The 27,500-nt window shown below is 53.1% G+C and overlaps 2 protein-coding genes across 2 annotated transcripts in view; one reads left to right on the forward strand and one right to left on the reverse strand.

Moving 5' to 3' along the window:
* The window catches only part of LOC129715842 (sodium/calcium exchanger 1-like), a 29,209-nt gene extending 13,067 nt beyond the window's left edge, over positions 1 to 16,142 (forward strand). The window contains exons 2-6 of the mRNA XM_055665721.1: positions 4,020 to 4,120; positions 6,749 to 6,843; positions 7,361 to 7,460; positions 11,656 to 11,931; positions 14,692 to 16,142. Of these exons, the coding sequence (XP_055521696.1) occupies positions 4,020 to 4,120; positions 6,749 to 6,843; positions 7,361 to 7,460; positions 11,656 to 11,931; positions 14,692 to 15,068 (949 nt within the window). The 3' untranslated portion in view covers positions 15,069 to 16,142. The remainder of the gene's footprint in view (positions 1 to 4,019; positions 4,121 to 6,748; positions 6,844 to 7,360; positions 7,461 to 11,655; positions 11,932 to 14,691) is intronic.
* A 10,794-nt stretch (positions 16,143 to 26,936) lies between these two features.
* LOC129715851 (1-phosphatidylinositol 4,5-bisphosphate phosphodiesterase beta-1-like) overlaps positions 26,937 to 27,500 on the reverse strand; it is a gene marked incomplete at its 5' end in the record, with an annotated part of 32,836 nt that continues 32,272 nt past the window's right edge. Inside the window, 2 exon segments of the mRNA XM_055665735.1 lie at positions 26,937 to 27,177; positions 27,419 to 27,496. Coding sequence (XP_055521710.1) covers positions 26,965 to 27,177; positions 27,419 to 27,496 — 291 coding nt within the window.

Genomic DNA, 27,500 nt, shown 5'->3' on the forward strand with positions numbered 1-27,500 from the left:
TTAATTGGGCCTTGTTAAATTGTGGCCTAGTGTGTAGGGAACTAGTGTAAACACACAGTGCTGGAGTAACTCAGCGGGTCAGGCAGCATCTGTGGAGAACATGGATAGGTGACGTTTCACAGAGTGCTGGAGTAACTCAGCGGGTCAGGCAGCATCTGTGGAGAACATGGATAGGTGACGTTTCACAGAGTGCTGGAGTAACTCAGCGGGTCAGGCAGCATCTGTGGAGAACATGGATAGGTGACGTTTTCACAGAGTGCTGGAGTAACTCAGCGGGTCAGGCAGCATCTGTGGAGAACATGGATAGGTGACGTTTCACAGAGTGCTGGAGTAACTCAGCGGGTCAGGCAGCATCTGTGGACTGTGATGTTTCAGGCGGAAGGGAAGGATCGCTGGTCGGCGTGGACTCGATGGGCTGAAGGGTCTGTTTCCACGCTGTATTTCTAAAACTTTGACTGAAACAATTAGCTGTTCCCAGGGGTTACGGGGAGAAGGCAGGAGAATGGGGTTAGGGGGGACAGATAGATCAGCCATGAGTGAATGGTGGAATAGACTCGATGGGCCGAATGGCCTGATTCTGCTCCTATGGTCTACCAATAGTGAATCAGGCACTGAAGTTGGCATTTCCGGCACTTTCCGTGCCCGGAACATTCTCAATTTAGTTTAGCCATAATTCACAAATATTGATTTTGACTGTTCTGCAGGAAAAATATGTTTCTTTTGGAGTTTGACACAAACTGCTGGAGTGATGTATGTGTTGGTGAATACATCAACACAGGGAAATAGTGATAGTCACCTTGTACTCCATCAAATCCAGCTCCTTCCCCCACACACACACGCACACACGCACACGCGCGCACGCACACACGCACACACGCACGCGCACACACACGCACACGCACACACACACACACACACGCAACACACTCACACGCACACACACACACACACCCTCACATACACACGCACACACACACACGCACACACACACACACACACGCACGCACACACACACACACACACACACACCCGCACACACACACACACACACACACACACGCACGCACACACACACACACGCACACACACACACACACACACACACACACACAGCACACACACGTGCGCACACGCACGCACACACACACGTACACACACACACGCACACGCACACACACACACACACACACACATATACACGCACACGTACACACACACACGTACACACACACACATGTGCATACACACACACACACACACACACACATACACACCCAGATACATGCACACAGACACACACACACACACACACACACACCGAAAACACACATGGTCACAGGAAGAACGTGCAAACTCTGTAAAGACAGCACCCGTAGTCAGGTTATGAAAGCCGGACGGTGTTGGCAGGGTTAGTGCCGGGCCCGGGCCTTACAGATCCAGTCTCTGTTGTTGTGATCTGCTGATCAGTCGAGTGGTGTTTGAGCAGTGGGACACTGTGGAGCTGCTCCCTGGGGCGTCCGACACGGCTCCCAGCGGGGTAACCACAGCGGTAAACAACACGGAGACTGGGAGAGAGAGATAGAGGGAGAGAGGGGAAGAGAGATAGAGAGAGAGAGCCCTGTAATTAATGCCAACATATTTCTAAGAATTGTTTTGTAGATCCACCCTGCTGCTTCTACACGGAGCTAGTGATGGGATACACACACCTCCTCAGCCACCTCTCCCCTGGCACAATCTAGCCCGGGGAGGGGGGGGTTCTATATACAATGCCGGGTCTCCAGGAATAGTTTACAGGCAGCAGGTCAGCCTGGAGTCTGTGGGCACATAGACGCCATGGTTCATCATTCCCCTCCTCTGGGTAAAATACTCTGCTTTATATGTAGATAATACACAACAGGTGCAGGAGTAGAGGCCATTCGGCCCTTCCAGCCAGCACCATTCGCCATTCACTGTCATCATGGCTGATCATCCCCAATCAGTACCCCGTTCCTGCCCTCTCATGATCTAATATACCCCCCCCTCATCCTCCTGGGCTCCAAGAAATAAAGTCAAACTGTGTCACGGTGGTGCAGCGGGTAGAGCTGCTGCCTCACAGCGCCGGAGACCCGGGTTCCATCCCGACCACGGGTGCTGTCTGTACGGAGTTTGCACGTTCTCTCCCCGTGACCTGCGTGGGTTTTCTCCGGGTGCTCCGGTTTCCTCCCACACTCCAAAGACGTGCGGGTTTGTAGGTTAATTGGCTTTGGTGTAAGTGTAAATTGTCCTGTGTGTGGACAATTTCTGGAATTCTCTGCCACAGAGGGTAGTCGAGGCCACACAGTTCATTGGCTATATTTAAGAGGGAGTTAGATGTGGCCCTTGTGGCTAAGGGGATCAGGGGGTATGGAGAGAAGGCAGGTACGGGATACTGAGTTGAATAATCAGCCATGATCATATTGAATGGCAGTGCAGGCTCGAAGGGACGAATGGCCTCTACTCCTGCACCTAATTTCTATGTTTCTATGTGTGTGTTTGTGTGTGTGTGTGTGTGCGTGTAGGTGTGTGTGTACGTGTACGTGTGTGTGTGTGTGTGCGTGTATGTGTGTGTGTGTATGTGTGTGTGTGTGTGTATATGTGTGTATGTGTGTGTGTGTGTGTGTGTGCATGTGTGTTTGTGTGTGTGTGCATGTGTGTGTACGTGTACGTGTGTGAATGAGTGAGTGTGTGTGTGTGTGTGTGTGTGTGTTAGAGCTGAGGGAACACTGTAAGATCCTCCCCATTAATATGCAGCCTCCCCAGACAGGCAGGGGATTGCAATAAACGGCATAGGTTTAAAGTTGAAGAAGGAACTGCAGATGCTGGAAAGATCGAAGGTGGACAAAAATGCTGGAGGAACTCAGCGTGTGAGGCAGCATCTATGGAGCGAAGGAATTGGCGACGTTTCGGGTCAAGACCTTTCTTCATTGCGTACAGTTTTGGTCTCCAAATCTGAGGAAGGACATTATTGCCATAGAGGGAGTACAGAGAAGATTCACCAGACTGATTCCTGGGATGTCAGGACTGTCTTATGAAGAAAGACTGGATAGACTTGGTTTATACTCTGTAGAATTTAGGAGCTTGAGAGGGGATCTTATAGAAACTTACAAAATTCTTAAGGGGTTGGATAGGCTAGATGCAGGAAGATTGTTCCCGATGTTGGGGAAGTCCAGGACAAGGGGTCACAGCTTAAGGATAAGGGGGAAATCCTTTAAAAAACCGAGATGAGAAAAACTTTTTTCACACAGAGAGTGGTGAATCTCTGGAACTCTCTGCCACAGAGGGTAGTTGAGGCCACAGTTCATTGGCTATATTAAGAGGGAGTTAGATGTGGCCCTTGTGGCTAAGGGGATCAGGGGGTATGGAGAAAAGGCAGGTACGGGATACTGAGTTGGATGATCAGCCATGATCATATTGAATGGCGGTGCAGGCTCGAAGGGCCAAATGGCCTCTACTCCTGCACCTAATTTCTATGTCTATGTTTCTATGTTTCATCTATGGAGAGAAGGAACTGGCGACGGTTCGGGTCGAGACCCGGAAGGGTCTCGACCCGAATTTCCTTCTCTCCATAGATGCTGCTTCACCCGCTGAGTTCCTCCAGCATTTTGTGTCGATCTTTAAACATCAGAGAATCAGTCTCTCATCTGTACGTGTACGTGTGTGAATGAGTGAGTGTGTGTGTGTGTGTGTGTGTGTGTGTGTGTGTGTGTGTGTGTGTGTGTGTGTGTGTGTGTGTGTGTGTGTGTGTGTGTGTGTGTGTGTGTGTGTGTGTGTGTGTGTGTGTGTGTGTGTGTGTGTGTGTGTGTGTGTGTGTGTGTGTGTGTGTGTGCACGAGAATCAGAATCACACTCTCCTCTCCGCGCGAAGCTGGCCTGGAACGGGAGTGGTGGGCCCCTAATTTTCTGGGGCCCAGACCTCCAGACCCGATGGGTCTATAGCCCACGGAACAGCTGCTTCCCAAAGGAAGGCCCCACTACTCATCCTCCCCTCCGTTTCCCCGCCAGGAAAAACATCGAGATACAGATCATCGACGACGAGGAATACGAGAAGAACAAGAACTTCTTCATCGAGCTGGGAGATCCCCTCCTGGTGGAGAACAAGGCCGGTGAGTCTCCCGCCGGAGTAGGCCCGAGGCCTGGCCGTTGCCATGCCAACCTGGGGGGGCCATGCGGACGCTGTGGGGACAAAATTAGGCCATTCGGCCCATCGAGTCCACTCAATCGCGGCTGATCTATCTCTCCCTCCTAACCCCATTCTCCTGCCTTCTCCCCATAACCCCTGACACCCGCACTAATCAAGAATCTATCTATCTCTGCCTTAAATATATCCACTGACTTGTGGCCTCCACAGCCGTCTGTGTGGCAAAGAATTCCCACAGATTCACCACCCTCTGGCTAAAGAAATTCCTCCTCATCTCCTTCCTAAAGGAACATCCTTTAATTCTGAGGCTGTGCCCTCTGGTCCTAGACTCTAGACTCTAGACTCTCCCACTAGTGGAAACATCCTCTCCATGTTATAGGAAATAGGTGCAGGAGTAGAGGCCATTCGGCCCTTCGAGCCAGCACCGCCATTCAATGTGATCATGGCTGATCATCCACAATCAGTGCCCGGTTCCTGCCTTCTCCCCATATCCCTTGATTCCGTTAACCCCAAGAGCTAAATCTAACTCTCTCTTGAAAACATCCAGTGAATCGGCCTCCACTGCCTTCAGTGACAGAGAATCCCACAGATTCACCACCCTCTGGGTGAACCTTCTCTGCACCCTTGACAATGTCTTTCCGCCATAGGGCTGGCCAAAGGTGAACACAATCCTGAAGACCCACCCCCACCCCCCACCCTCTCCCGAAACGTCACCTATTCCTTCGCCCCATAGATGCTGCCTCACCCGCTGAGTTCCTCCAGCATTTTTAACCAACCTACAGTCCTCACCCTGGCCCCATCCTGTCTCATACAACTGCAACATGACCTCTCAACTTCTATAGGAGATTGAGAGGGGATCTTATAGAAACTTACAAAATTCTTAAGGGGTTGGACAGGCTAGATGCAGGAAGATTGTTCCCGATGTTGGGGGAAGTCCAGGACAAGGGGCCACACAGTTTAAGGATAAGGGGGAAATCCTTTAAAACCGAGATGAGAAGAACTTTTTCACACAGAGAGTGGTGAATCTCTGGAACTCTCTGCCACAGAGGGTAGTTGAGGCCAGTTCGTTGGCTATATTTAAGAGGGAGTTAGATGTGGCCCTTGTGGCTAAGGGGATTAGGGGGTATGGAGAGAAGGCAGGTACGGGATACTGAGTTGGATGATCAGCCATGATCATATTGAATGGCGGTGCAGGCTCGAAGGGCCGAATGGCCTCTACTCCTGCACCTAATTTCTATGTTTCTATGTTTCTATACTCAATACCCTGATGAAGGCCAATGTGTTTAAATCCCTTTTGACTGCCTTATCTACCTGTGGCTCCACTTTCAAGGAACCATGTATCTGTACTCCTAGATCCCTCTCCTAACTTGAGGAAAGATATTCTTGCTATTGAGGGAGCCCAGCGTAGGTTCACCAGGTTAATTCCCGGGATGGCGGGACTGTCATATGCTGAGAGAATGGAGCGGCTGGGCTTGTACACTATGGAGTTTAGAAGGATGAGAGGGTATCTCATTGAAACATATAAGATTGTTAAGGGTTTGGACACGCTAGAGGCAGGAAACATGTTCCCGATGTTGGGGGAGTCCAGAACCAGGGGCCACACACACACACACAGTTTAAGAATAAGGGGTAAGCCATTTAGAACAGAGACGAGGAAACACTTTTTCACACAGAGAGTTGTGAGTCTGTGGAATTCTCTGCCTCAGAGGGCGGTGGAGGCAGGTTCTCTGGATGCTTTCAAGATAGAAACATAGAAATTAGGTGCAGGAGTAGGCCATTCGGCCCTTCGAGCCTGCACCGCCATTCAATATGATCATGGCTGATCATCCAACTCAGTATCCCGTACCTGCCTTCTCTCCATACCCCCTGATCCCCTTAGCCACAAGGGCCCACATCTAACTCCCTCTTAAATATAGCCAATGAACTGTGGCCTCAACTACCCTCTGTGGCAGAGAGTTCCAGAGATTCACCACTCTCTGTGTGAAAAAAGTTCTTCTCATCTCGGTTTTAAAGGATTTCCCCTTTATCCTTAAGCTGTGACCCCTTGTCCTGGACTTCCCCAACATCGGGAACAATCTTCCTGCATCTAGCCTGTCCAACCCCTTAAGAATAGGGCTCTTAAAGATAGCGGAGTCAGGGGATATGGGGTGAAGGCAGGAACGGGGTACTGATTGGGGATGATCAGCCATGATCACATTGAATGGCGGTGCTGGCTCGAAGGGCCGAGTGGCCTCTACTCCTGCACCTGTTGTCTATTGTCAATTGTCTCTACCACACTACCCAGCTCCCGGCCATTCATTGTCTTGGTCCTGCCCATGTTAGACGTCCCAAAATACAACACCTCAGCCCACCTGGCCAATCGATCAACTTCCTCCTGCCCACGGGAGGTGTCTGTGGATAGTCCGTGCGTTGAGTCTGGGACCACGTGGGTTTTCTCCGGGTGCTCCGGTTTCCCATCGAGTGTCGGGAGTGGATGTGAATGCAGGGAACCGTGGGGATCTGACGTGAGTGGGTGTCGCTGCCCCTCCCCCCCCGCTGTGACCTGTGTGCTCTGGCCCCTAACCTCTGACCTGTGCCCCCCCCCCATCCCCAGAGGAGATGGACGATGACGTGGCCAAACAGGGCTGCCCCAGTCTCGGGGAGACGACCAAGATGGAGGTCATTATAGAGGAGTCGTACGAGTTCAAGGTGAGTCTCGCGGGGGGGCAGAGGTCAGGGGGGGAGAGGGTCTGGGGGCAGAGGTCAGAGGGGGAGAGGTCAGTGGGCAGAGGTCAGGGGGGGAGAGGTCAGGGGGGGAGAGGTCAGGGGGCAGGAGTCAGATGGTCAGGGGGAAGAGGTCAGATGGTCAGGGGGCAGAGGTCAGGATGGGAGAGGGTCAGGGGGGAGAGGGTCAGGGGCAGAGGTCAGATGGGCAGGGGCAGAGGGTCAGGGGGCAGGAGTCAGATGGTCAGGGGGCAGAGGTCAGATGGTCAGGGGGCAGCGGTCAGGGGGTCAGATGGTCGGGCAGAGGTCAGGGGAGAGAGGGTCAGGGGGAAGAGAGTCAGGGGGAGAGGGGCTGTGAGGAGATGGGGGTCGGGGAGGGGGGGTAGAGTGGACTGGGGGGAGGTGGGACGCAAGGGCACTGGGACTTTCCTTTCTCCCCCCTAACCCGGGGACCACTCTCCCCTCTCCCCTCTCCCCCCCCCCCTCCCCCTCCCGCCCACAGAGCACGGTGGACAAACTGATGAAGAAGACCAACCTGGCCTTGGTGGTCAGCAGCAGCAGCTGGAGGGAGCAGTTCGTCAACGCAGTGACCGTGAGCGCTGGTCAGTGAAAACACCCCCCACCCCCCCTTCACTGTCCCCCCCCCTCCTCCCCACCTCTCTCCCCCATCCCCTCTAGCCCCGTTCCCATATCCTTCCCCCCCCCCCCATCACACACCTCCCCCCCATTACCCCTCCTCCCCACTCTCTCTCCCCCCTCTCCCTCCCCCCCTTTCCTCTCTCCCCCTCCCCCTCCCTCTCCCCCATTCCCATATCATTCCCCCCTTCCCCACCCCCCACCCTCTCCCTCTCTCTCGAAGACGTGCAGGTTTGTAGGTTAATTGTCTTGGTATAATTGTAAATTGTCCCCCAGTGTGTGTGTGTGTGTGTGGATAGGGTAGTGCTAGTGTGTGTATGTGTGTGTGTGTATGTGTGAGTGTGTGGATGTGTAGGTGTGTGTTTTGGTGTGTGTGTGTGTGTGAGAGTGGAGGAGTGAGTGTGTGTGTGTGTGTGTGTGTGTAGGATAGTGTTAGTGTGCGGGGATCGCTGGCCGGCACGGACTCGATGGGCAGAAGGGCCTGTTTCCGCGCTGTATCTCTAAACTAAACTCGAGTCATTAAATAATGGGATCGAACTCTCGTGTACGAGGGGATTTCAGGCCCACCAACACCTTTGGGGGGGGGGGGCGGGGGTTCGACAGCAAGACCATTCAACCAATCTACATTGAACAGTAACTGGTGGGGCCCACAGCCAGGGGCCTGTCTTAAAAGGGGACCGTCCATCGCCTTGGGAATGGCTCGCTCAAAACACCAGCTGTGTCGCTCAAAACACCAGCTGGGTCTCTCCCTCTCCCCCCGGCACAAACCCGGAGAGGGCACGCATTTTCCACCGAGCCTTAGGGGCAGGGACAGAGAGCTCCCCTCCTCTCTCTGACCCTCCCACCCATCTCCACACCCTATAACCCACCCTCCTCTGCCCCCCCACCCCCCCCCTCCCCACCCTATATCCAGGCCCCCACCGGTGTAAAAACATTTCTTTAAACTAACCCTAACTCCTACATGAGAGTCACAGAGTGATACAGCACGGTTCATAGCAAAAGGATTTGAGTCTAGGAGCAGGGAGGTTCTACTGCAGTTGTACAGGGCCTTGGTGAGACCACACCTGGAGTATTGCGTACAGTTTTGGTCTCCTAATCTGAGGAAGGACATTATTGCCATAGAGGGAGTACAGAGAAGGTTCACCAGACTGATTCCTGTGGGATGGCAGGACTGTCTTATGAAGAAAGACTGGATAGACTTGGTTTATACTCTCTAGAATTTAGGAGATTGAGAGGGGATCTTATAGAAACTTACAAAATTCTTAAGGGGTTGGACAGGCTAGATGCAGGAAGATTGCTCCCGATGTTGGGGAAGTCCAGGACAAGGGGTCACAGCTTAAGGATAAGGGGGAAATCCTTTAAAACCGAGATGAGAAGAAACTTTTTTTTTCACACAGAGAGTGGTGAATCTCTGGAACTCTCTGCCACAGAGGGTAGTTGAGGCCACACAGTTAATTGACTATATTTAAGAGGGAGTTAGATGTGGCCCTTGTGGCTAAAGGGATCAGGGGGTATGGAGAGAAGGCAGGTACGGGATACTGAGTTGGATGATCAGCCATGATCGTATTGAATGGCGAATGGTGCAGGCTGGAAGGGCCGAATGGCCTCTACTCCTGCACCTATTGTCTATGTTTCTAAGTATTGTCTTTCCGCTGTCTGATTAGCGCGCAACAGAAGCTTTTCACTGTACCTCGGTACACGGGACAATAAACTGCACCTATTGTCTATGTTTCCATGAATGGGGTTTGGAGGGAGAGATAGATCAGCCGCGATTGAATGGCAGGATTGACTTGATGGGCCAAATGGCCTACTCCTACATATATTCCCTTTGCTTCCCTGACCTCCTGTGACACCGACTCACTACATTAACACGGCTTTTCATCTCAAACTGCTCTGGCGATTAGTTTAATTAAGTTTGCGTAATTACTGAACGACTCGAAACGACAGCTGATTGAGCCCGCAGGAGTTGTACAGATTTATTCGAGGCAGTCGTGTCGAACAGTGCTACTGAACCCAAGCTGTTTCACAGCCAGAGTTAGATGTGGAGGGAAACATAGAAACATAGCAACATAGAAAATAGGTGGAGTAGTAGAGGCCATTCGGCCCTTCGAGCCTGCACCATTCGCCATTCAATATGATCATGGCTGATCATCCAACTCAGTATCCCATCCCTGCCTTCTCTCCATACCCCCTGATCCCTTTAGCCACAAGGGCCACATCTAACTCCCTCTTAAATATAGCCAATGAACTGTGTGGCCTCAACTACCTTCTGTGGCAGAGAATTCCACAGATTCACCACTCTCTGTGTGTGAAAAAAAATGTTTTTCTCATCTCGGTCCTAAAAGATTTCCCCCTTATCCTTAAACTGTGTGTGTGTGGCCCCTTGTCCTGGACTTCCCCAACATCGGGAACAATCTTCCTGCATCTAGCCTGTCCAACCCCCTTAAGAATTTTGTAAGTTTCTATAAGATCTCCCCCTCAGTCTTCTAAATTCTAGCGAGTACAAGCCGAGTCTATCCAGTCTTTCTTCATATGAAAGTCCTGACATCCCAGGAATCAGTCTGGTGAACCTTCTCTGTACCCTCTCTACGGCAAGAATGTCTTTCCTCAGATTAGGAGACCAAAACTGTACGGAATTGGAGACTTTGCGGATGATACAAGGATAGGTGGAGGGGCCGGGACTTGGACAGGTTGGCGGAGTGGGCAGAGAATTGGCAGATGGAACGCAGCTTAGCAAACCTGCGCATTTTGGTCGTAGACTATTCTCTAAACAGGGAGAGAATTCAGGAATCGGAGGTGGAAAGAGACTTGGGAGAGAGCTGGTGCAGGATCCCCCAAATAATTAATCTCCAGTCGAATCAATAGTTAGACAATAGATGCAGGAGTAGAGGCCATTCAGCCCTTCGAGCCTGCACCGACATTCAATGTGATCATCCCCAATCAGTACCCCGTTCCTGCCTTCTCCCCATATCCCCTGACTCCACTATTTTTAAGAGTCCTATCTAGCTCTCTCTTGAAAACATCCAGAGAACCGGCCTCCACCGCCCTCTGAGGCAGATGGCAAACACACTGCCAGTATTTATTTCAAGAGGGCCTGTGTACAAAAACAGTGATGTAATGCTGTGGCTCGACAAGGCGCTGGTCAGGCTGCATTTGGAACATTGTGAGCAGTTTTGGGCCCCATATCTGAGGCTCTGGAGGAGGTTTACAAGAATGATCCCAGGAATGAGTTGGGTGAACATATGATGAGCGTTTGTCGGCGCTGGCTGGAGTTTAGAAGGATGAGAGGGGGGCCTCATTGAAACTTCCCGAATAGTGAAAGGCCCGGATAGAGTGGATGTGGAGAGGATGTTTCCACTAGTGGGAGAGTCTAGGACCAGAGGGCACAGCCCCTGAATTAAAGGACGTTCCTTTAGGAAGGAGATGAGGAGGAATTTCTTTCGTCAGAGGGTGGTGAATCTGTGGAATTCTTTGCCACAGACGGCTGTGGAAGCCACAAGTCAGTGGGTGTTTTTAAGATGGAGATAGATAGATTCTTGATTAGTAATGGTCACAGAGTGATACAGTGTGGAAACAGGCCCTTCAGCCCAACATGCCCACACCAGCCAACATGTCCCAGCTACACTAGTCCCACCTGGTCCATATCCCTCCAAACCTGTCCTATCCTTGTACCCGTCTAAGAAGGAACTGCAGATGCTGGAAAATCGAAGGTACACAAAAATGCTGGTGAAACGTTGCCTATTTCCTTCGCTCCATAGATGCTGCTGCACCCGCTGAGTTTCTCCAGCATTTTTGTGTACCATGTACCTGTCTAACTGTTTCTTAAATGTTGGGATAGTCCCAGCCTCAACTACCTCCTCCGGCAGCTCGTTCCATACACCCCACCACCCTCTGTGTGGAAAAGTTACCCCTCAGATTCCTATTAAATCTTTCCCCCTTCACCTTAAACCCGTGTCCTCTGGTCCTCGATTCCCCTACTCTGGGCAAGAGACTCTAAATGTGTCATGGGTTAAGAGGAGAAGGCAGGAGGATGGGGTTGGGAGGGCGAGATAGATCAGGCCACGACTGAAGGCGGAGTAGCCTTGATGGGCTGAATGGCCTAATCTGCTGCTATCCCCTGGGACCTGATGGTCACCCCTGTGTTGTTGCTGCCCCCTGCAGGTGAGGACGATGATGACGAGGGCTCAAGTGATGACCGCCTGCCCTCTTGCTTTGACTACATCATGCACTTCCTGACGGTGTTCTGGAAGGTTCTCTTTGCCTTTGTCCCGCCCACCGAGTACATGAACGGCTGGGCCTGCTTCGTGGTCTCCATTTCCCTCATCGGCCTCTTGACCGCACTGACCGGGGACCTGGCCACACAGTTTGGCTGCACCATCGGCCTGAAGAGTTCCGTCACCGCCATAGTCTTTGTGGCTCTGGGGACCTCTGTCCCAGGTTAGTCAGTCCCTCCTCTCCTCTCCTCCCCTCTACTCTCCTCCCCTCCCTTCCCCTCTACTCTCCTCCACTCTTCCCCTCTCCTCCACTCCCCTCCCCTCCCCTCCCCTCCCCTCCCTCTCTCCTCTCCCCTCTCCCTCCCCTCTCCTCTCCTCCCCCCCCTCCTCCCTCCCCTCCCCTCTCCTCTCCTCTCCACTCCCCTCTCCTCTCTCTCCACTCCCCTCCCATCTCCTCTCCTCTCCTCCTCCCTCTCCTCTCCATCCCCTCCCCTCCTCCTCTCCCTCCCCTCCCCTCCCCTCTATACTCTCCCTCCCCTCCTCCCTTCCTCCCCCCTCCCCTCCCCTCCCCTCTACTCTCTCCTCTCCACCCTTCTTCACCCCTCTCCTCCTCTCCCTCTCCCACCCCCTCCACTCCCCTCCTCTCCTCTCCTCTCCTCTCCTCCCCTCTCCTCCCCTCCCCTCCCCTCTCCTCTCTCCTCTCCCCAAATGTTGCCTCCTCTCCTCTCCCTCCTCCTCTCCTCTCTCTCACTCTCCCCCTCTCCTCCCCTCTCCTCTACTCTCCTCTCCTCCCCTCCCCTCCCCTCCCCTCCCCTCCCCTCACACACACACACACACCTCTATCCAGACCAGCTTCACCACACACACACACAAACACACACATCCAGTGCGGAGCTGTGAACTATATTGCCCGGCCCCGCTGATGAGGTGGGACTATCACGGTGATTTGGACGAGTCAAGTGCGTGGGTGAAGTGTAAAAAAACACATAAAATTACCACCTTGGGCAACGGGGGAACAAACGCAGAAAGCAAGAGTATTATTTAAAACGGTGACAAATTGCCAAATGATTACTGAGTCACAGAAGCCAGAGGTGTCAGATTAACAGTCGGCAGTGAGTTCGTCGCCGAGCTGAACTTTGCCCAAGTCCGCCCGGGGCCTACGCCATCTCCCGACTGCCAAAACATGTCCACTCCCCTCCCCATTCCCACCGTGACCTGGTGTGTGGGAAGGAACACGGATAAGACACACACACACACAACACACACAAAGATAAGACACACACTCAGCGGGGACAGGCTGCGTCTGTGGAGAGAAGGAATGGGACTCTGCCTGGTCCCACTGAGTTACTCCAGCATTTTGTGTAAACCAGCATCTACAGTTCCTTCCCACAATAGACAATAGGTGCAGGAGTAGAGGCCATTCGGCCCTTCGAGCCTGCACCGCCATTCAATGTCATCATGACTGATCATCCCCTGCGATCTCCCCATATCCCCTGACTCCGCTGTCTTTAAGAGCCCTTTCTAGCTCTCTCTTGAAAGCATCCAGAGAACCAGCCTCCACCGCCCTCTGTGGCAGAGAATTCCACAGACCACTCTCTGTGAGAATTCCACAGACTCACCACTCTCTGTGAGGAAAAAGTGTTTCCTCGTCTCCGTTCTAAATGGCTTACCCCTTATCTATCATCTATCTATCTATCTATCTATCTATCTATCTATCTATCTATCTATCTATCTATCTATCTATCTATCTATCTATCTATATCTATCTATCTATCTATCTTCCATCTATCTATCTATCTTCCATTTATCTCTCTATCTCTCTATCTATCTATCTATCTCTCTATCTATCTATCTTCCATCTATCTATCTATCTATCTATCTATCTATCTATCTATCTATCTATCTATCTATCTATCTATCTATCTATCCATCTATCTCTCTCCATCTATCTATCTATCTATCTATCTATCTATCTATCTATCTATCTATCTATCTATCTATCTATCTATCTATCTATTTTCTATATATATATAAAACTATGTGGCTGCCGGCTGGCTGTGTGCGTTTCTGCCTGACTTGTGGCTGCCAGCCTTTTATTCGTTGCTACGCCAACACCCGACCCAGAAACACCCTGATTTTTTCCATTTGGGTAGAGATTTCACTTTCCATTCAACGTGTCCACTCCTCATTACATTTTGAGGCGCCCGCCTCTTTGAAACCAGCTGCACTGCTGAGTGCTGGAATCCTATGTTCGGCCACGGCTTGAGTTGGAAGAACACGTCTCCCGTGGGGGTTACGGGTAGGGAACGGGTGCGTTGGGGGAGTCTGCACTTGGTCTAGTTACTCCTAAATGGCTTACTCCCCCTCTCCTTGTCCCACAAACTAACCTAACCCCCTCCCCTCCCTCCGTACACCCCTGTTTACCGGTATAACCCCTGTTTGCCTCAACTTTGACCACTTTTAAAACAAGAAACATAGAAAACATAGAAACATAGAAATTAGGTGCAGGATTAGAGGCCATTCGGCCCTTCGAGCCTGCACCGCCATTCAATATGATCATGGCTGATCATCCAACTCAGTATCCCGTACCTGCCTTCTCTCCATACCCCCTGATCCCCTTAGCCACAAGGGCCACATCTAACTCCCTCTTAAATATAGCCAATGAACTGTGGCCTCAACTACCCTCTGTGGCAGAGAGTTCCAGAGATTCACCACTCTTTAAACATTTATGTTTACTTTAGCTTTCAGCTGAATCTTAACTACATTGCACTTTTAACTTTTGCACTTTTTATAATGCATTTTTAATTTTGCTTTTCTTTTCTTTTAGTTCTATTTTATTTCATTTTATTATTTCATTTTATTATATGACATGTGAAGCACTTTGAGTATGAAATATGCTATATAAATAAAGTTGCCTTGCCTATAATTCTCTCTCTGTCCCTCTCACACACTCTCACACACTCTCTCTCCATCCCCTGTACAGACACGTTTGCCAGTAAGGTTGCGGCCATCCAGGACCAGTATGCGGACGCCTCTATCGGTAACGTTACGGGCAGTAACGCGGTCAACGTGTTCCTGGGCATCGGCGTGGCTTGGACGATCGCGGCTGTGTACTGGGCCGCTCAGGGCAAGAAGTTCCTGGTGGAGCCGGGGAACCTGGCCTTCTCCGTCACCATCTTCACCATCTTTGCCTTCTTCGCCGTGGCCACTCTGATGTACCGGCGACGGCCCGAGATGGGCGGTGAGCTGGGCGGCCCCAGGAGCAGCAAGTACTTCACCTCCTGCATCTTCATCACCCTCTGGCTGGCCTACATCATCCTCTCCAGCCTCGAGGCCTACTGCTACATCCCCGGCTTCTGAGGCCTAACTCAGGCTCCCAGCGGGTGGGTGGGGGGGGGGGCTCCCGAGGTCTTCTCCTCTGGGCTTCTGAGGCCTACTCACCTGGGCTACCGAGGCCTAATCTGAGGCCTACTCACCTGGGCTCCTGCATCCTAGACCTTGGCTTCAAGTGGCCTACTCTCCCTGGGATACTGAGGCCTAATTCCTGGGCTCCTGTGGCCCAGTGTTCTTGCAGCCGACTACCCTGGGCTACCAAGGCCAATCCCAAGCCTACTCCCTGCATCCTAGTCCTTGTGTTCTTGCAGCTGACTCCCCTTGGCTCCTGAGACCTAGTCGCTGGCCTCCTGTAGATGCCTAGCCTGTAGGTTCCTGAGGCATCGCAGAACTATCCTGTGGGCTTTTGAGGCCTGGTCCCTAGGCTCAACGGGCCTACTCCCCAGGGCCTCTATGACCTAATCGCTGGGTTTATCCGAGGCCCAGGCCTACGGCCTATTTCCCACCTGGGTTCGGGGAAGCAGAATGTCCCGGCTTCATGTGGTGAAACTCGTGCCTCCCCCAGTCCTGGCCCCCTCTGGCCCACAACAGAGACCCAAGGGTCACCTCCGATCCCTGACCTTGGCCCCCTGCCCTGTCCCTAGCAACCGTGCCCTTTCACCCCTCGGCCTCCATTTTGTCACCTCATTCGAACCCTCAGGAGGTCAAAGTCCGGAGTAACCCTTCCCCCTGGCCCCTACTTCCCCCCCCCCCTCAAATAAAACATGGCAGCCTCCGTACCCCCTTAAATGGGATGGGGGGGGGGGGGGTTGACATCTAATATCCCCCTATTGCCCAGTTGGATGTTATCTTGGGATGGGTTGGATGAAGGTTCCCTCACCCTTCACCCTCCCTCGCCCCTCTCCACCCCCCCCAACACTGCCACAGAACCCCCCAGGGGGTGGGGAGGACACATCCCAAGCTCCCCTCCCCCCCCCCCCCCCACCCGCCGAGACCATAGTTGACCGAGGAAAAACGGCCACCAAGGTCCGGTTTGGGGGTCGTAGGCCGTCATCTTGCAGGGGGGGTTTCCATGACAACGCCGAAGCAAAGGGGGGGGGGGGGGGGGGACAAAATGTCTCCCTTTCCCTCCCTCCCTCCCTCCATCCCTCCCTCCCTCCCTCCCTCGACCGAAGCTGGAGAGAAGACGGAACGAGGCAAGAGCAAGGCCCGGGATGTTGACTTTTGGAAAGTCTGGGGACAAATATGCGGACAAATTAGCACCGTCTCTCAGCGACTGCGGCTCTTCTGAGTTGCGGTCAGAATACTGCACTAAGGGGCCTAGAAGTCAGGCTTCTGAGCAGTAATGCAGTGAATATTATAAACTAAATTTAAAGGCTAACCAGCTTACTGCACGATCGGGCCTGGAAGGCAGGCTTCAGAGCAGTAATGCAGCAAAATAGAGGCTAACGAGGAGGTGCCGTTAACATGCTGCACATTCGGGCCTGCAGCTCAGGCTCCAGAGCAGCAATGCAGCAAGCGGCGGCTATTGAGAAGATGCCTGCACAATTGGGCCTAGAACTCAGGCTCCAGAGCAGTAATGCAGCAAGCAGCGGCTATTGAGAAGATGCCTGCACAATTGGGCCTAGAACTCAGGCTCCAGAGCAGTAATGCACTAATTTAGAGGCTAACGAGAAGGTGCCGTCAACAGACTGTACATTCGGGCCTACAACGCAGGCTTCAGAGCAGTGATGTGGCCACTGAGGAGAAGCCGTCAGCGTATATTGCACGTTCGGGCCTAGAAGGCAGGCTCCAGAGCAGTAGCAGCGGCTACCGCAGATCGGGCCTAGCACCCAGGCTTCGCCTTTAGCGTAGGGAAGGTACGCGATCTCCGGCCTCTGCCGCTAGGGCAAGGCGCAGGCGGTTGTTTGGACTGAGGACGGAGGGGGATCCCTCTGGAGGTCCATGGCCGACTGTGGCCTCCACAGCTTGTTCACAGTGCATGCCGACATATTAAAGATCTATCACAGTGTAAAACACCAGCGTGAGTGTGAAGCAGGAGGCCGACTCCCCGTCAAGTACCGCAGGGCGGGCGGGCAGGCGGGGGGGAGAGAGTCCTGGTCCCGCGGTCCACACTAGGCCTCAACCAGGCACCAACGGGTAGGAAGCTGCACACTGGGAAATGGTGGCGGCCTACAGCTGGTAGTGACTCCTCACCTCAACACCCTGGGGGAGTGTGTGTGTGTGTGTGTGTGATGGGTGAGTGTGTGTGGGGGGGGGTGTGTTAATGTGTGTGTGTGTGTTAGTGTGTGTGTGGGTGTGAGTGTTGTGTGTGTGAGAGGGGGGGAGTGTGTGTGTGTGTTAGTCTGTGTGTGGGGGGGAGTGTGTGTGTGTTAGTGTGTGTGTGTGTGTGTGTGTGTGGGGTGGTGTGTGTGTGTGGGGGAGTGTGTGTGTGTGTGGGGGGGGTGTGTGGTGTGTGTGTGGGGGGGGTGGGTGTGTGTGGGGGGTGTGGTGTGTGTGTGGGGGAGGGTGGGTGGGTGTGTGTGTGGTGGGGGGGGGGAGTGTGTGTGTGTGAGGGAGAGTGTGTGTGTGTGTGTGTGTGTGTGGGTGTGTGTGTGTGTGGGGGAGTGTGTGTGTGTGTGTGGGGGTGTGTGTGTGTGTGTGGGGGAGAGTGTGAGCTGGGATAATGTGGAGGGGACTAGAGTCACGCCGCAAAGATGATAAGTGCTTCTCGTTTAACAGCCGAACGCGTCTAATGAGAGCATAGAGAGGGTGAGATTGTTATACTGGGATCATTGTGGTTCAACAGTGGCCATCAATATTGCAGTCGGCCCTTGAATTGTAATGAATTATAAAACAGCACTGAGATAAACTTCCCTTCCCATCCATCACGTCAAACTCACAGCAATTCACAGAGTGCTGGAGTAACTCAGCGGGACAGGCAGCATCTGTGGAAAACATGGATAGGTGACGTTTCACAGAGTGCTGGAGTAACTCAGCGGGCCAGGCAGCATCTGTGGAGAACATGGATAGGTGACGTTTCACAGAGTGCTGGAGTAACTCAGCGGGTCAGGCAGCATCTGTGGAGAACATGGATAGGTGACGTTTCACAGAGTGCTGGAGTAACTCAGCGGGGACAGGCAGCATCTGGGGAGAGAAGGGATGGGTGACGTTTTGGGTCAAGACCCTTCCTTAGGGAAGGATGTGCCGGCTCCAGAGGGTCCAGAGGAGGTTTACAAGAATGATCCCAGCAATGAGTGGGTTAACGAACGATGAGCGTTTGTCGGCACTGGACCTGTACTCGCTGGAGTTTAGAAGGATGAGGGGCACCCTCATTGAAACGTACAGAATAGTGGGCGGCCCGGATAGAGTGGATGTGGAGAGGATGTTTCCACTAGTGGGAGAGTCTAGGACCAGAGGGCACAGCCTCAGAATTAAAGGACTGTCCTTTAGGAAGGAGATGAGGAGGAATTTCTTTAGTCAGAGGGTGGTGAATCTGTGGAATTTTTTGCCACAGACAGCTGTGGAGGCCACAAGTCAGTGGATATATTTAAGGCAGAGATAGATAGATTGTTGATTAGTGCGGATGTTATAGGGAGAATGGGATTAGGAGTAAGAGATAGATCAGCTATGATTGAATGGCGGAGTGGACTTAAAGGGCCTGTCTCTGTGCTGTGTGAGTCTATCTATCTACACTTGCAGAGGCCAGGGTTGATGAGGGCTAGCATGGTTTGTGCATGGAGAACTCACATCTTCCCAACTGACGTTTCTTGACCATTTAACTTGGCATTCAGGAGAGGGGCCTCAGTTTTCAGCGGCAAGCTCGTGTTGGCTGGGACATCCAAATTATTTCATTGAAGAGCAAATAAAAATAAGGCAATGTGTAGCTGAGCGGCTGGGGTGGGCGAGAGGTGAAGTGTCTCGTTTACTGTCCCGTGGTACGGTGAAAAGCTTCTGTTGCACGCTAACCAGTCAGCGGAAAGACAACACATGATTACAATCGAGCCGTCCACAGTGTACAGATACAGGATAAAGGGAATAACGTTTAGTGCAAGGTAAAGTCCGATCAAAGATAGTCCGAGGGTCTCCAATGAGGTGGATGGGAGGTCAGGACCGCTCTCTAGTTGGTGAGAGGACGGTTCACAGTTGCCTGATAACAGCCGGGAAGAAACTGTCCCTGAATCTGGAGGTGTGTGCGTGTGTGTGTGCGTTTACACACTTCTGTACCTCTTGCCCGATGGGAGAGGGGAGAAGAGGGGGTGAGACTGGTCCGTGATGATGCTGCTGGCCTTGCCGAGGCAGCGTGAGGTGTAGATGGAGGCGGTGGATGGGATGGGAGGTCTGTTTGTGTGTGTGTGTGTGTGTGTGTGACAGTCTGGGCTACAACTATCCGCAACTCTCTGCAATTGCCGTCGGGGGTTTAAGTGCCGTGTGGAGGTGAAGTGCGAGGCTCCAGAGTCTTTAACGAGGAGGTTAAGTTTCAATCAGCTCTGTGACTGTGTCTCGTTATGTAATTAGTAATCTGGCTGCAATGGTGATGGCAGGCGAGTAGCTGCAGGTGTGTCTTGCATGTGGGAGGTTAGGGACACAACTGCACCTGTTGCACCTGGGCCCAGGTACGTCTCCTGTGTTAGGAGCAGCAGCAGCAGCAGCTCAGGACTATCTGGAGGACAACACGAGCTTCCTGGACAGGACCAACAGTGAGGTGGTCACACTGAGGATACTGGAGAGAAGGTGGGTGAGGAGGAGGGAGGAAGGGGCTTCAACGTGGAGTGTAGGAGGGCTCCACAAAAACAGCTAGAGAAGGAATTGCAGCAGCTCTCGATGAATGAGTGAATGAATGAGTGCAGGCCAGGGGCAGGAAACTGGAGGGGGGGGCAAATGTTGGTCACTTTTCAAGCAGGAAACATGTTCCCGATGTTGGGGGAGTCCAGAACCAGGGACCACAGTTTACGAATAAGGGGTAAGCCATTTAGGACTGAGATGAGGAAAAACTTTTTCAGCCAGAGTGGCGAGTCTGTGGAATTCTCTGCCTCAGAGGGCGGTGGAGGCCGGTTCTCTGGATGCTTTCAAGAGAGAGAGTTAGATGGGGCTCTTAAAGATAGCGGAGTCAGGGGAGAAGGCAGGAACGGGGTCCTGATTGGGGATGATCAGCCATGATCACAGTGAATGGCGGTGCTGGCTCGAAGGGCTGAATGGCCCTTACTCCTGTACCTATTGTCTATTGTCTAAGACAGTGGAGGCCGATTCACTGGATGTTTTCAAGGGAGAGTTAGATTTAGCTCTTAGGGCTAACGGAATGAAGGGATATGGGGGGGATTAATGCAGGAACGGGGTACTGATGTTTGATGATCATATTGAATGACTTGAAGGGCCGAATGGCCTACTCCTGCACCTATTTACTATGTTTCTAATGGTGGCTGGGGAAAGGCTGGAAGCTATAGGCCAGTATCGGAGCCTTCTGAGGCATTCGAGACATTGGCGAAACGTCACCTACTCCTTCGCTCCATAGATGCTGCCTCACCCGCTGAGTTCCTGCAGCATTTTTATCGACCATCATAGAAACATAGAAACATAGAAATTAGGTGCAGGAGTAGGCCATTCCGCCCTTCGAGCCTGCACCGCCATTCAATATGATCATGGCTGATCATCCAACTCAGTATCCCGTACCTGCCTTCTCTCCATACCCCCTGATCCCCTTAGCCACAAGGGCCACATCTAACTCCCTCTTAAATATAGCCAATGAACTGTGGCCTCAACTACCCTCTGTGGCAGAGTTCCAGAGATTCACCACTCTCTGTGTGAAAAAAGTTCTCCTCATCTCGGTCTCATCTCATCATATTTCCCTTGGGTGGTTTACACACCAGCGTTATGAACATTGACTTCTCTAACTTCAAGTAACCATTCAAGACTACATTTTATCTCGGGTTCCTTTGCCCAGCTATCAGTGATATATTCTACAATGTCCTTGATCCCCATTCCCTTTGTCCGATGTTCACACCTCGCACATCCTTATCTCTGTCTCTCCCTCTCCCCTGACGTTAGTCTGAGGAAGGGTCTCGACCCCGAAACATCACCCATTCCTTCTCTCCACAGATGCTGCCTGTCCCGCTGAGTTACTCCAGCATTTTGTGTCTGCGGATTAAACCAGTGCCTGGGATTCACATCAATTTGAATCGAGCTGCCAGAGGAGGTCGTGGAGGCTGGGACCATCACAACATCTAAAGGATATTTGGACAGATATCCTTTATTGGAAAGGTTTAGATACAGACACAGAGTGCTGGAGTAACTCAGTAGGTCAGGCAGCATCTGTGGAGAACATGGATAGGTGACGTTTCACAGAGTGCTGGAGTAACTCAGCGGGTCAGGCAGCATCTATGGAGAGAAGGAATAGGTGACGTTTCAGGGTTGGGACCCTTCTTGAGGAGGCTGGAATAATACAGGGACTGCAACAGATGACCTCGGGAAGGGTGGGAGGGTTCACAGGTAGACAAGTGTGGTCAGCATGGGATGAGTTGGGCTGAAGGGCCTGTGTGTGAACCTGTGACTCTGTGAGTCACTGCCAAAGGATGGGAGATAGAGAGAGAGATAGAGGGAGAGAGATAGAGAGAGAGAGAGAGCCCTGTAATTAATGCCAACATATTTCTAAGAATTGTTTTGTAGATCCACCCTGCTGCTTCTACACGGAGCTAGTGATGGGATACACACACCTCCTCAGCCACCTCTCCCCTGGCACAATCTAGCCCGAGGGAGGGGGGGATTCTATATACAATGCCGGGTCTCCAGGAATAGTTTACAGGCAGCAGGTCCGCCTGGAGTCTGTGGGCACATAGACGACATGGTTCATTATTTCCCTCCTCCGGGTAAAATATATATCTGTAGACAATAGACAATAGGTGCAGGAGTAGAGGCCATTCGGCCCTTCCAGCCATTCACTGTCATCATGTCTGATCATCCCCAATCCTACCTTCTCCCCATATCCCCTGACTCCGCTATCTTTAATGCATTTCGTTGGCTCTGTACTGTACACTGACAATGACAATTAAAAAAAAAAAATTTGAATCTTAAGAGCCCTATCTAGCTCTCTCTTGAAAGCATCCAGAGAACCGGCCTCCACCGCCCTCTGAGGCAGAGAATTCCACAGACTCACAACTCTCTGTGCGAAAAAGTGTTTCCTCATCTCCATTCTAATGGCTTACTCCTTATTCTTAAACTGTGTGTGTATGGCCCCTGGTTCTGGACTCCCCCCAACATCGGGAACATTTTTCCTGCCTCTAGCGAGTCCAAGCCCCGAATAATCTTATATGTTTCAATGAGATCTTATAGAAACTTACAAAATTCTTAGGGGGTTGGACAGGCTAGATGCAGGAAGATTGTTCCCGATGTTGGGGAAGTCCAGAACAAGGGGTCACAGCTTAAGGATAAGGGGGAAATCCTTTTAAAACCGAGATGAGAAGAACTTTCTTCACACAGAGAGTGGTGAATCTCTGGAACTCTCTGCCACAGAGGGTAGTTGAGGCCACAGTTCATTGGCTATATTTAAGAGGGAGTTAGATGTGGCCCTTATGGCTAAAGGGATCAGGGGGTATGGAGAGAAGGCAGGTACGGGATACTGAGTTGGATGATCAGCCATGATCATATTGAATGGCGGTGCAGGCTCGAAGGGCCGAATGGCCTACTCCTGCACCTAATTTCTATGTTTCTATGAGATTCCCTCTCATCCTTCTAAACTCCAGAGTGTACAAGCCCACAGCCGCTCCATTCTCTCAGCGTATGACAGTCCCGCCAGGCAGCATCTCTGGAGAGAAGGAATGGGTGACGTTTCGGGTCGAGACCCTTCTTCAGACTTGGAGGGGGTGGAGCTGCAGGGTTTGGGGTGGTGGGTGCGTGGAAGTCTGTTTCAGAGACCCCCCCCACCCACAGAGAGGGGCGTGAGGGGGGGAGAGGTGTAAATAAACCAGAGACACGGGGCCGGTGACCATTTTATAACAATTACAATATATTATATAATTCCACAATCACATACAGAAAAATCCAAGTACCAGTTCCCTTTTAAATGAAGAATTATTCTCATAAACCATAAAAAAATACAATATAGTCTCTCAGTACAAAGTGTCAGGATTCTCCTCCCCCCTCCAATACTCAGTGGGGGTGGAATGGGCGGGGGGGGGGGGGGGGGGAGGAGGGGGAGGGAGAGGGGGGGGAGGGAGGGGAAGGGAGGGGAGGGGAGAGGGGGGGGGGAGGGGAGGAAGGTGAGAGGAAGGGAGGAGAGAGGGGGGAGAAAAAGGGTGGAAAAGAGAGAGGGGCAACGTGCGACAGCAGGACGGGTAGCAAGAGAGGGGGAGGGGGAGGGGGGCAGAGAACGAGAGAGAGGAGGGAGAGAGAGAGAGAGAGAGAGAGGGGGAGAGAGAGAGAGAGAGAGAGAGAGAGAGAGAGAGAGAGGGGCAGAGAGAGAGAGAGAGAGAGAGAGAGAGAGAGAGAGAGAGAGAGAGAGAGAGAGAGAGAGAGGGGGGCAGAGAGAGAGAGGGGGAGAGAGAGAGAGAGAGAGAGAGAGAGAGAGAGAGAGAGAGAGGGGGCAGAGAGAGAGAGGGGAGAGAGAGAGAGAGAGAGAGAAAGTGAGAGAGAGAGAGAGAGAGAGAGAGAGAGAGAGAGAGAGAGAGAAGAGAGAGAGAGAGAGAGAGAGAGAGAGGGGAGAGAGAGAGAGAGAGAGAAAGGGGAAGGGAGAGAGAGAGAGCGGCCTAGTTCTTAGAGCTTTGAGAGGCGTGTCTTGAGTTTGACACAGAGAGAGAGAGGTTCTTGGGAGAGTTGTTAGAGAAAGAGTGTGAGCGAGCAGAGAGAGGCGTGAGAGAGAGGGCACGTGCGAGAGAGTTCAGAAAGGGAGAGGCAGAGGGCAGAGAGAGAGGGGGAGAGAGAGAGAGAGGGGGGGGGGGGGCAGAGAGAAGGAGGGGGGCAGGGATGAGAGAGGGGACAGAGAGAGAGAGAGAGAGAGAGGGGGCGGAGAGAGAGGGGGCAGAGAGAGAGAGAAATGGAGAGGAAAGAGGGGAGAGAGAGAGGCAGAGATAGAGAGGGGGGCAGAGAGAGAGGGGGGCAGAGAGAGGGGGGGGAAGAGAGAGAGAGAAAAGGAGGGGGAGGGAGGGGGAGGGAGAGAGAGAGAGGGGATGGCAGAGAGGGGGGGGTCCCCACTTTTATGGGGGGGCTTCAGGCTAGTGGAGGGATTTAGATGGGATTTGACTCTCTGGTGGGGCCCACTCTGAGCTGCAGATCCCCATTACCCGCTTTAATATCCCAGGCAGGGCTGGACGTTGCCCTTTTAATTGGGAGGGGTGCGGGCAATACTGGCGGCGGGCAGCAGGTGGCGGTGGCGCTCCACCGTCCAGCGCTCGCCACCTGGTGGCCGGGCCGCGCCGCTGCAGGTGGTCAAAGCTCGAAACCCTTTCCCTGGAATATTCATCCCATCCCTGATTATTGGGTGGGAAAACCTCTCTTTGTTCCCGAGATTCCTCCGGGATTTCTGCCGGGCCCTTCGGTGCATCGTCTCCCGGCGAAGACAGATGCAAACAATCCCGCAAGGCTTGGATGGAAGAGCAGAATCAGTCCATTCGGCCCATCCAGTTCCTTCTCTCCGGAGACACTGCCCATCACCGCTGAGTTACTGCAGCATCTTGTGTCCAACCACCTCGTGTCCACTAGTTCTAGGAGCAGAATCAGGCCATTCGGCCCATCGAGGCTACTCCACCATTCAATCACGGCTGATCTATCTCTCCCTCCTAACCCCATTCTCCATCCAGGACAAGGGGTCACAGCTTAAGGATAAAGGGGAAATCCTTTAAAACCGAGATGAGAAGAACTTTTTTCACACAGAGAGTGGTGAATCTCTGGAATTCTCTGCCACAGAGGGTAGTTGAGGCCACAGTTCATTGGCTATATTTAAGAGGGAGTTAGATGTGGCCCTTGTGGCTAAAGGGGATCAGGGGGTATGGAGAGAAGGCAGGTACAGGATACTGAGTTGGATGATCAGCCATGATCATATTGAATGGCGAATGGTGCAGGCTCGAAGGGCCGAATGGCCTCTACTCCTGCACCTACTGTCTATGTTTTCTAACCCCCGACACTGATCCAAATTCTCCCTTTCTGTTTTCTCCAGAGTCCCGTATTTAATTTCTCCCACTTCGCCAATAGGACACACAGAGAGAGTGCTGGAGTAACTCAGCGGGTCAGGCAGCATCTGTGTGGAGAACATGGATAGGTGACGTTTCACAGAGTGCTGGAGTAACTCAGCGGGTCAGGCAGCATCTATGGAGCTAAGGAAATAGGCAACGTTTCGGGTCGAAACCCTTCCGGGTTTCGACCCAAAACGTTGCCTATTTCCAGAAGGATTTCGGCCACGAAACGTTGCCTATTTCCTTCGCTCCATAGATGCTGCTGCACCATAACTCAGCGGGTCAGGCAGCATCTGTGGAGAACATGGATAGGTGACGTTTCACAGAGTGCTGGAGTAACTCAACTGGTCACTCCAGCACTTTGTGTCTTTTCCACGCAAGATTGCAGCATCTGCAGTTCCTTGTGTCACCCCCACTCCTGTTATCTCTGTTTAATTTGGGGCCCGTTCCCCTAAACCTCGGGCAGTTCCAACTTCCTAACCGCCCCGTCCGCAGAATCCTCCCCCTCACAAATCATTGCTCCCTCCCTCTCTGTGCTGTGGTATCTCTATATGCGCCCCCTCCAACACAACACCCCCCCCCCCCGCTGCTGAAACCCCCCCGGGGGGGAGGGGTTGAATTGCGTTTCAACGATGTCCTTGCCCTTTATGTGGCCACTATTTGTGTACCATATACCCTGTATGAACAAGCCAAGAATGTAAATGTGCCTTGGACAAAGTCTACACAGTTGGCTCGTCACGGTGGGGGGAGGTGGATCTCGTCCTTCCGCCGCTGCTGCTCGCAGTTCCCCGACGGGTCGATGGAAGCAGCCGTGCAGCCGACGGGTCGATGGAAGCAGCCGTGCAGCCGTTTACTGCAACGTCCCCCATCGCGTGCAACCTTGCGCCGTTAGATGCGATCACGGGCAGCGGGGAATCTCGCCACCGAGACGCTCGGCTGCGATGGGGGCGCAGATTCCTGCGGTGGTGGGCGTGGTCTCGCCGCGGGCGAAGGCAGCGTTGCAGCGGCACGTGCGTTACTGCGACTGTTCCGGAACATTCTCCAGCGGCGTTTTATCCCCAATTGGCCAAAATCGTACGATTCTAATTCCACGTCACAAACTCACCCTGGTCTCACTCGAGAGGGGGGGGGAGAGAAGGGAGAGAGGGGAGAGAGAGGGGGGGGAGATAGTGAGGGAGGGAGAGAGTGGGAGAGAGAGAGGGCGTGAGGGGGGAAGAGAGAGGGGGGGAGAGAGGGAGAGAGGGGGGAGAGAGAGAGAGGAGGAGTGAGGGGGGGGAGGAGGAGGCTTGGGGAGAGGAGAGGGGGAGGAAGGTGGGAGAGAGGGGGGGAGAAGGGAGAGTGGGGGGGAGAGAGAGGGGGAGAGGAGGGGGGGGGAGATAGTGAGGGGTAAGAGAGAGAGAGAGGGAGAGAGGAGGAGGAGGGAGGGGGGGGAAGAAGAGAGAGAGGGGGGGGGGAGAGGGGGGGAGAGAGAAGGGAAGAAAGGAGAGAGAGGAAGGAGGAGGGAGGAGGAGGAGAGAGAGAGGGGAGAAAAGAGGAGGGGGGGTGGGAGAGGGGAGATGAGAGAGATGGGGGGAGAGATAAGTGGGAATAAGGGAGAAGGGGAGGGAGGGAGGAGAGGGAGGAGAGAGAGAGGGGGGAGATAGAGAGGGGGTGGAGAGAGGGGGGAGAGGGAGGAGAGAGGGGGGAGAGATAGTGGGGGGAGAGAGTGAGAGGGGGAAAGATAGTGAGGGGGGGGAGGTGTGGAGTGTGAGGGGGGAGATAGTGGTGAACCTACAAGATGGTGGTCATGTCCGGTTGGGCTTTGCCGAGCTCCCAGGACGTTGGTTTGGAGACGAGGGGTTCTGTTGCCCCCTCCCCCCGGCCCTAGAGGGGGGGTCGGGCTCCAGCGACACCTCAGACGCCCGCCGATGACCCCTGACCTCCGGGGGCAGAGGGGTCGGATCCAGGGGCAACTGTTCCATCTCGAGCTTGTAGGCGTCGGTCAGGAGCTTCTGTTCCTGTGGGGGTGAAGGGTCAGTGTCAGGGTGTGAAGGGTTGGGTGGTTGAAGAAGTCAGAGGTTTAAGGGTCGGGGTGATTGAAGGGTCGTGGTTGTCGGGGTGGTGTCAGGGGTTGAAGGGTCAGTGTCAGGGTGGGGTGGAAGGGTCGTGAGTCCAGAGTTGATCGGGTCAGAGGTGTGTGGGGGGTCGGGGTGAAGGGTCGCGGGTCGGGGTGAAAGGTCGGGGGTCGCGGCCTCTCACCTTTGGCCCCTCCTCGTCGATCTGCTGGAGGACGTCGCGATGTTGTTGCTGCAGCTGCTCCTCGCGCTTCCTCTGGGCCTCC

The sequence above is a fragment of the Leucoraja erinacea genome, unplaced genomic scaffold (assembly GCF_028641065.1).
Source record: "Leucoraja erinacea ecotype New England unplaced genomic scaffold, Leri_hhj_1 Leri_144S, whole genome shotgun sequence".
NCBI classification, from domain to species: Eukaryota; Metazoa; Chordata; class Chondrichthyes; order Rajiformes; family Rajidae; genus Leucoraja; species Leucoraja erinaceus.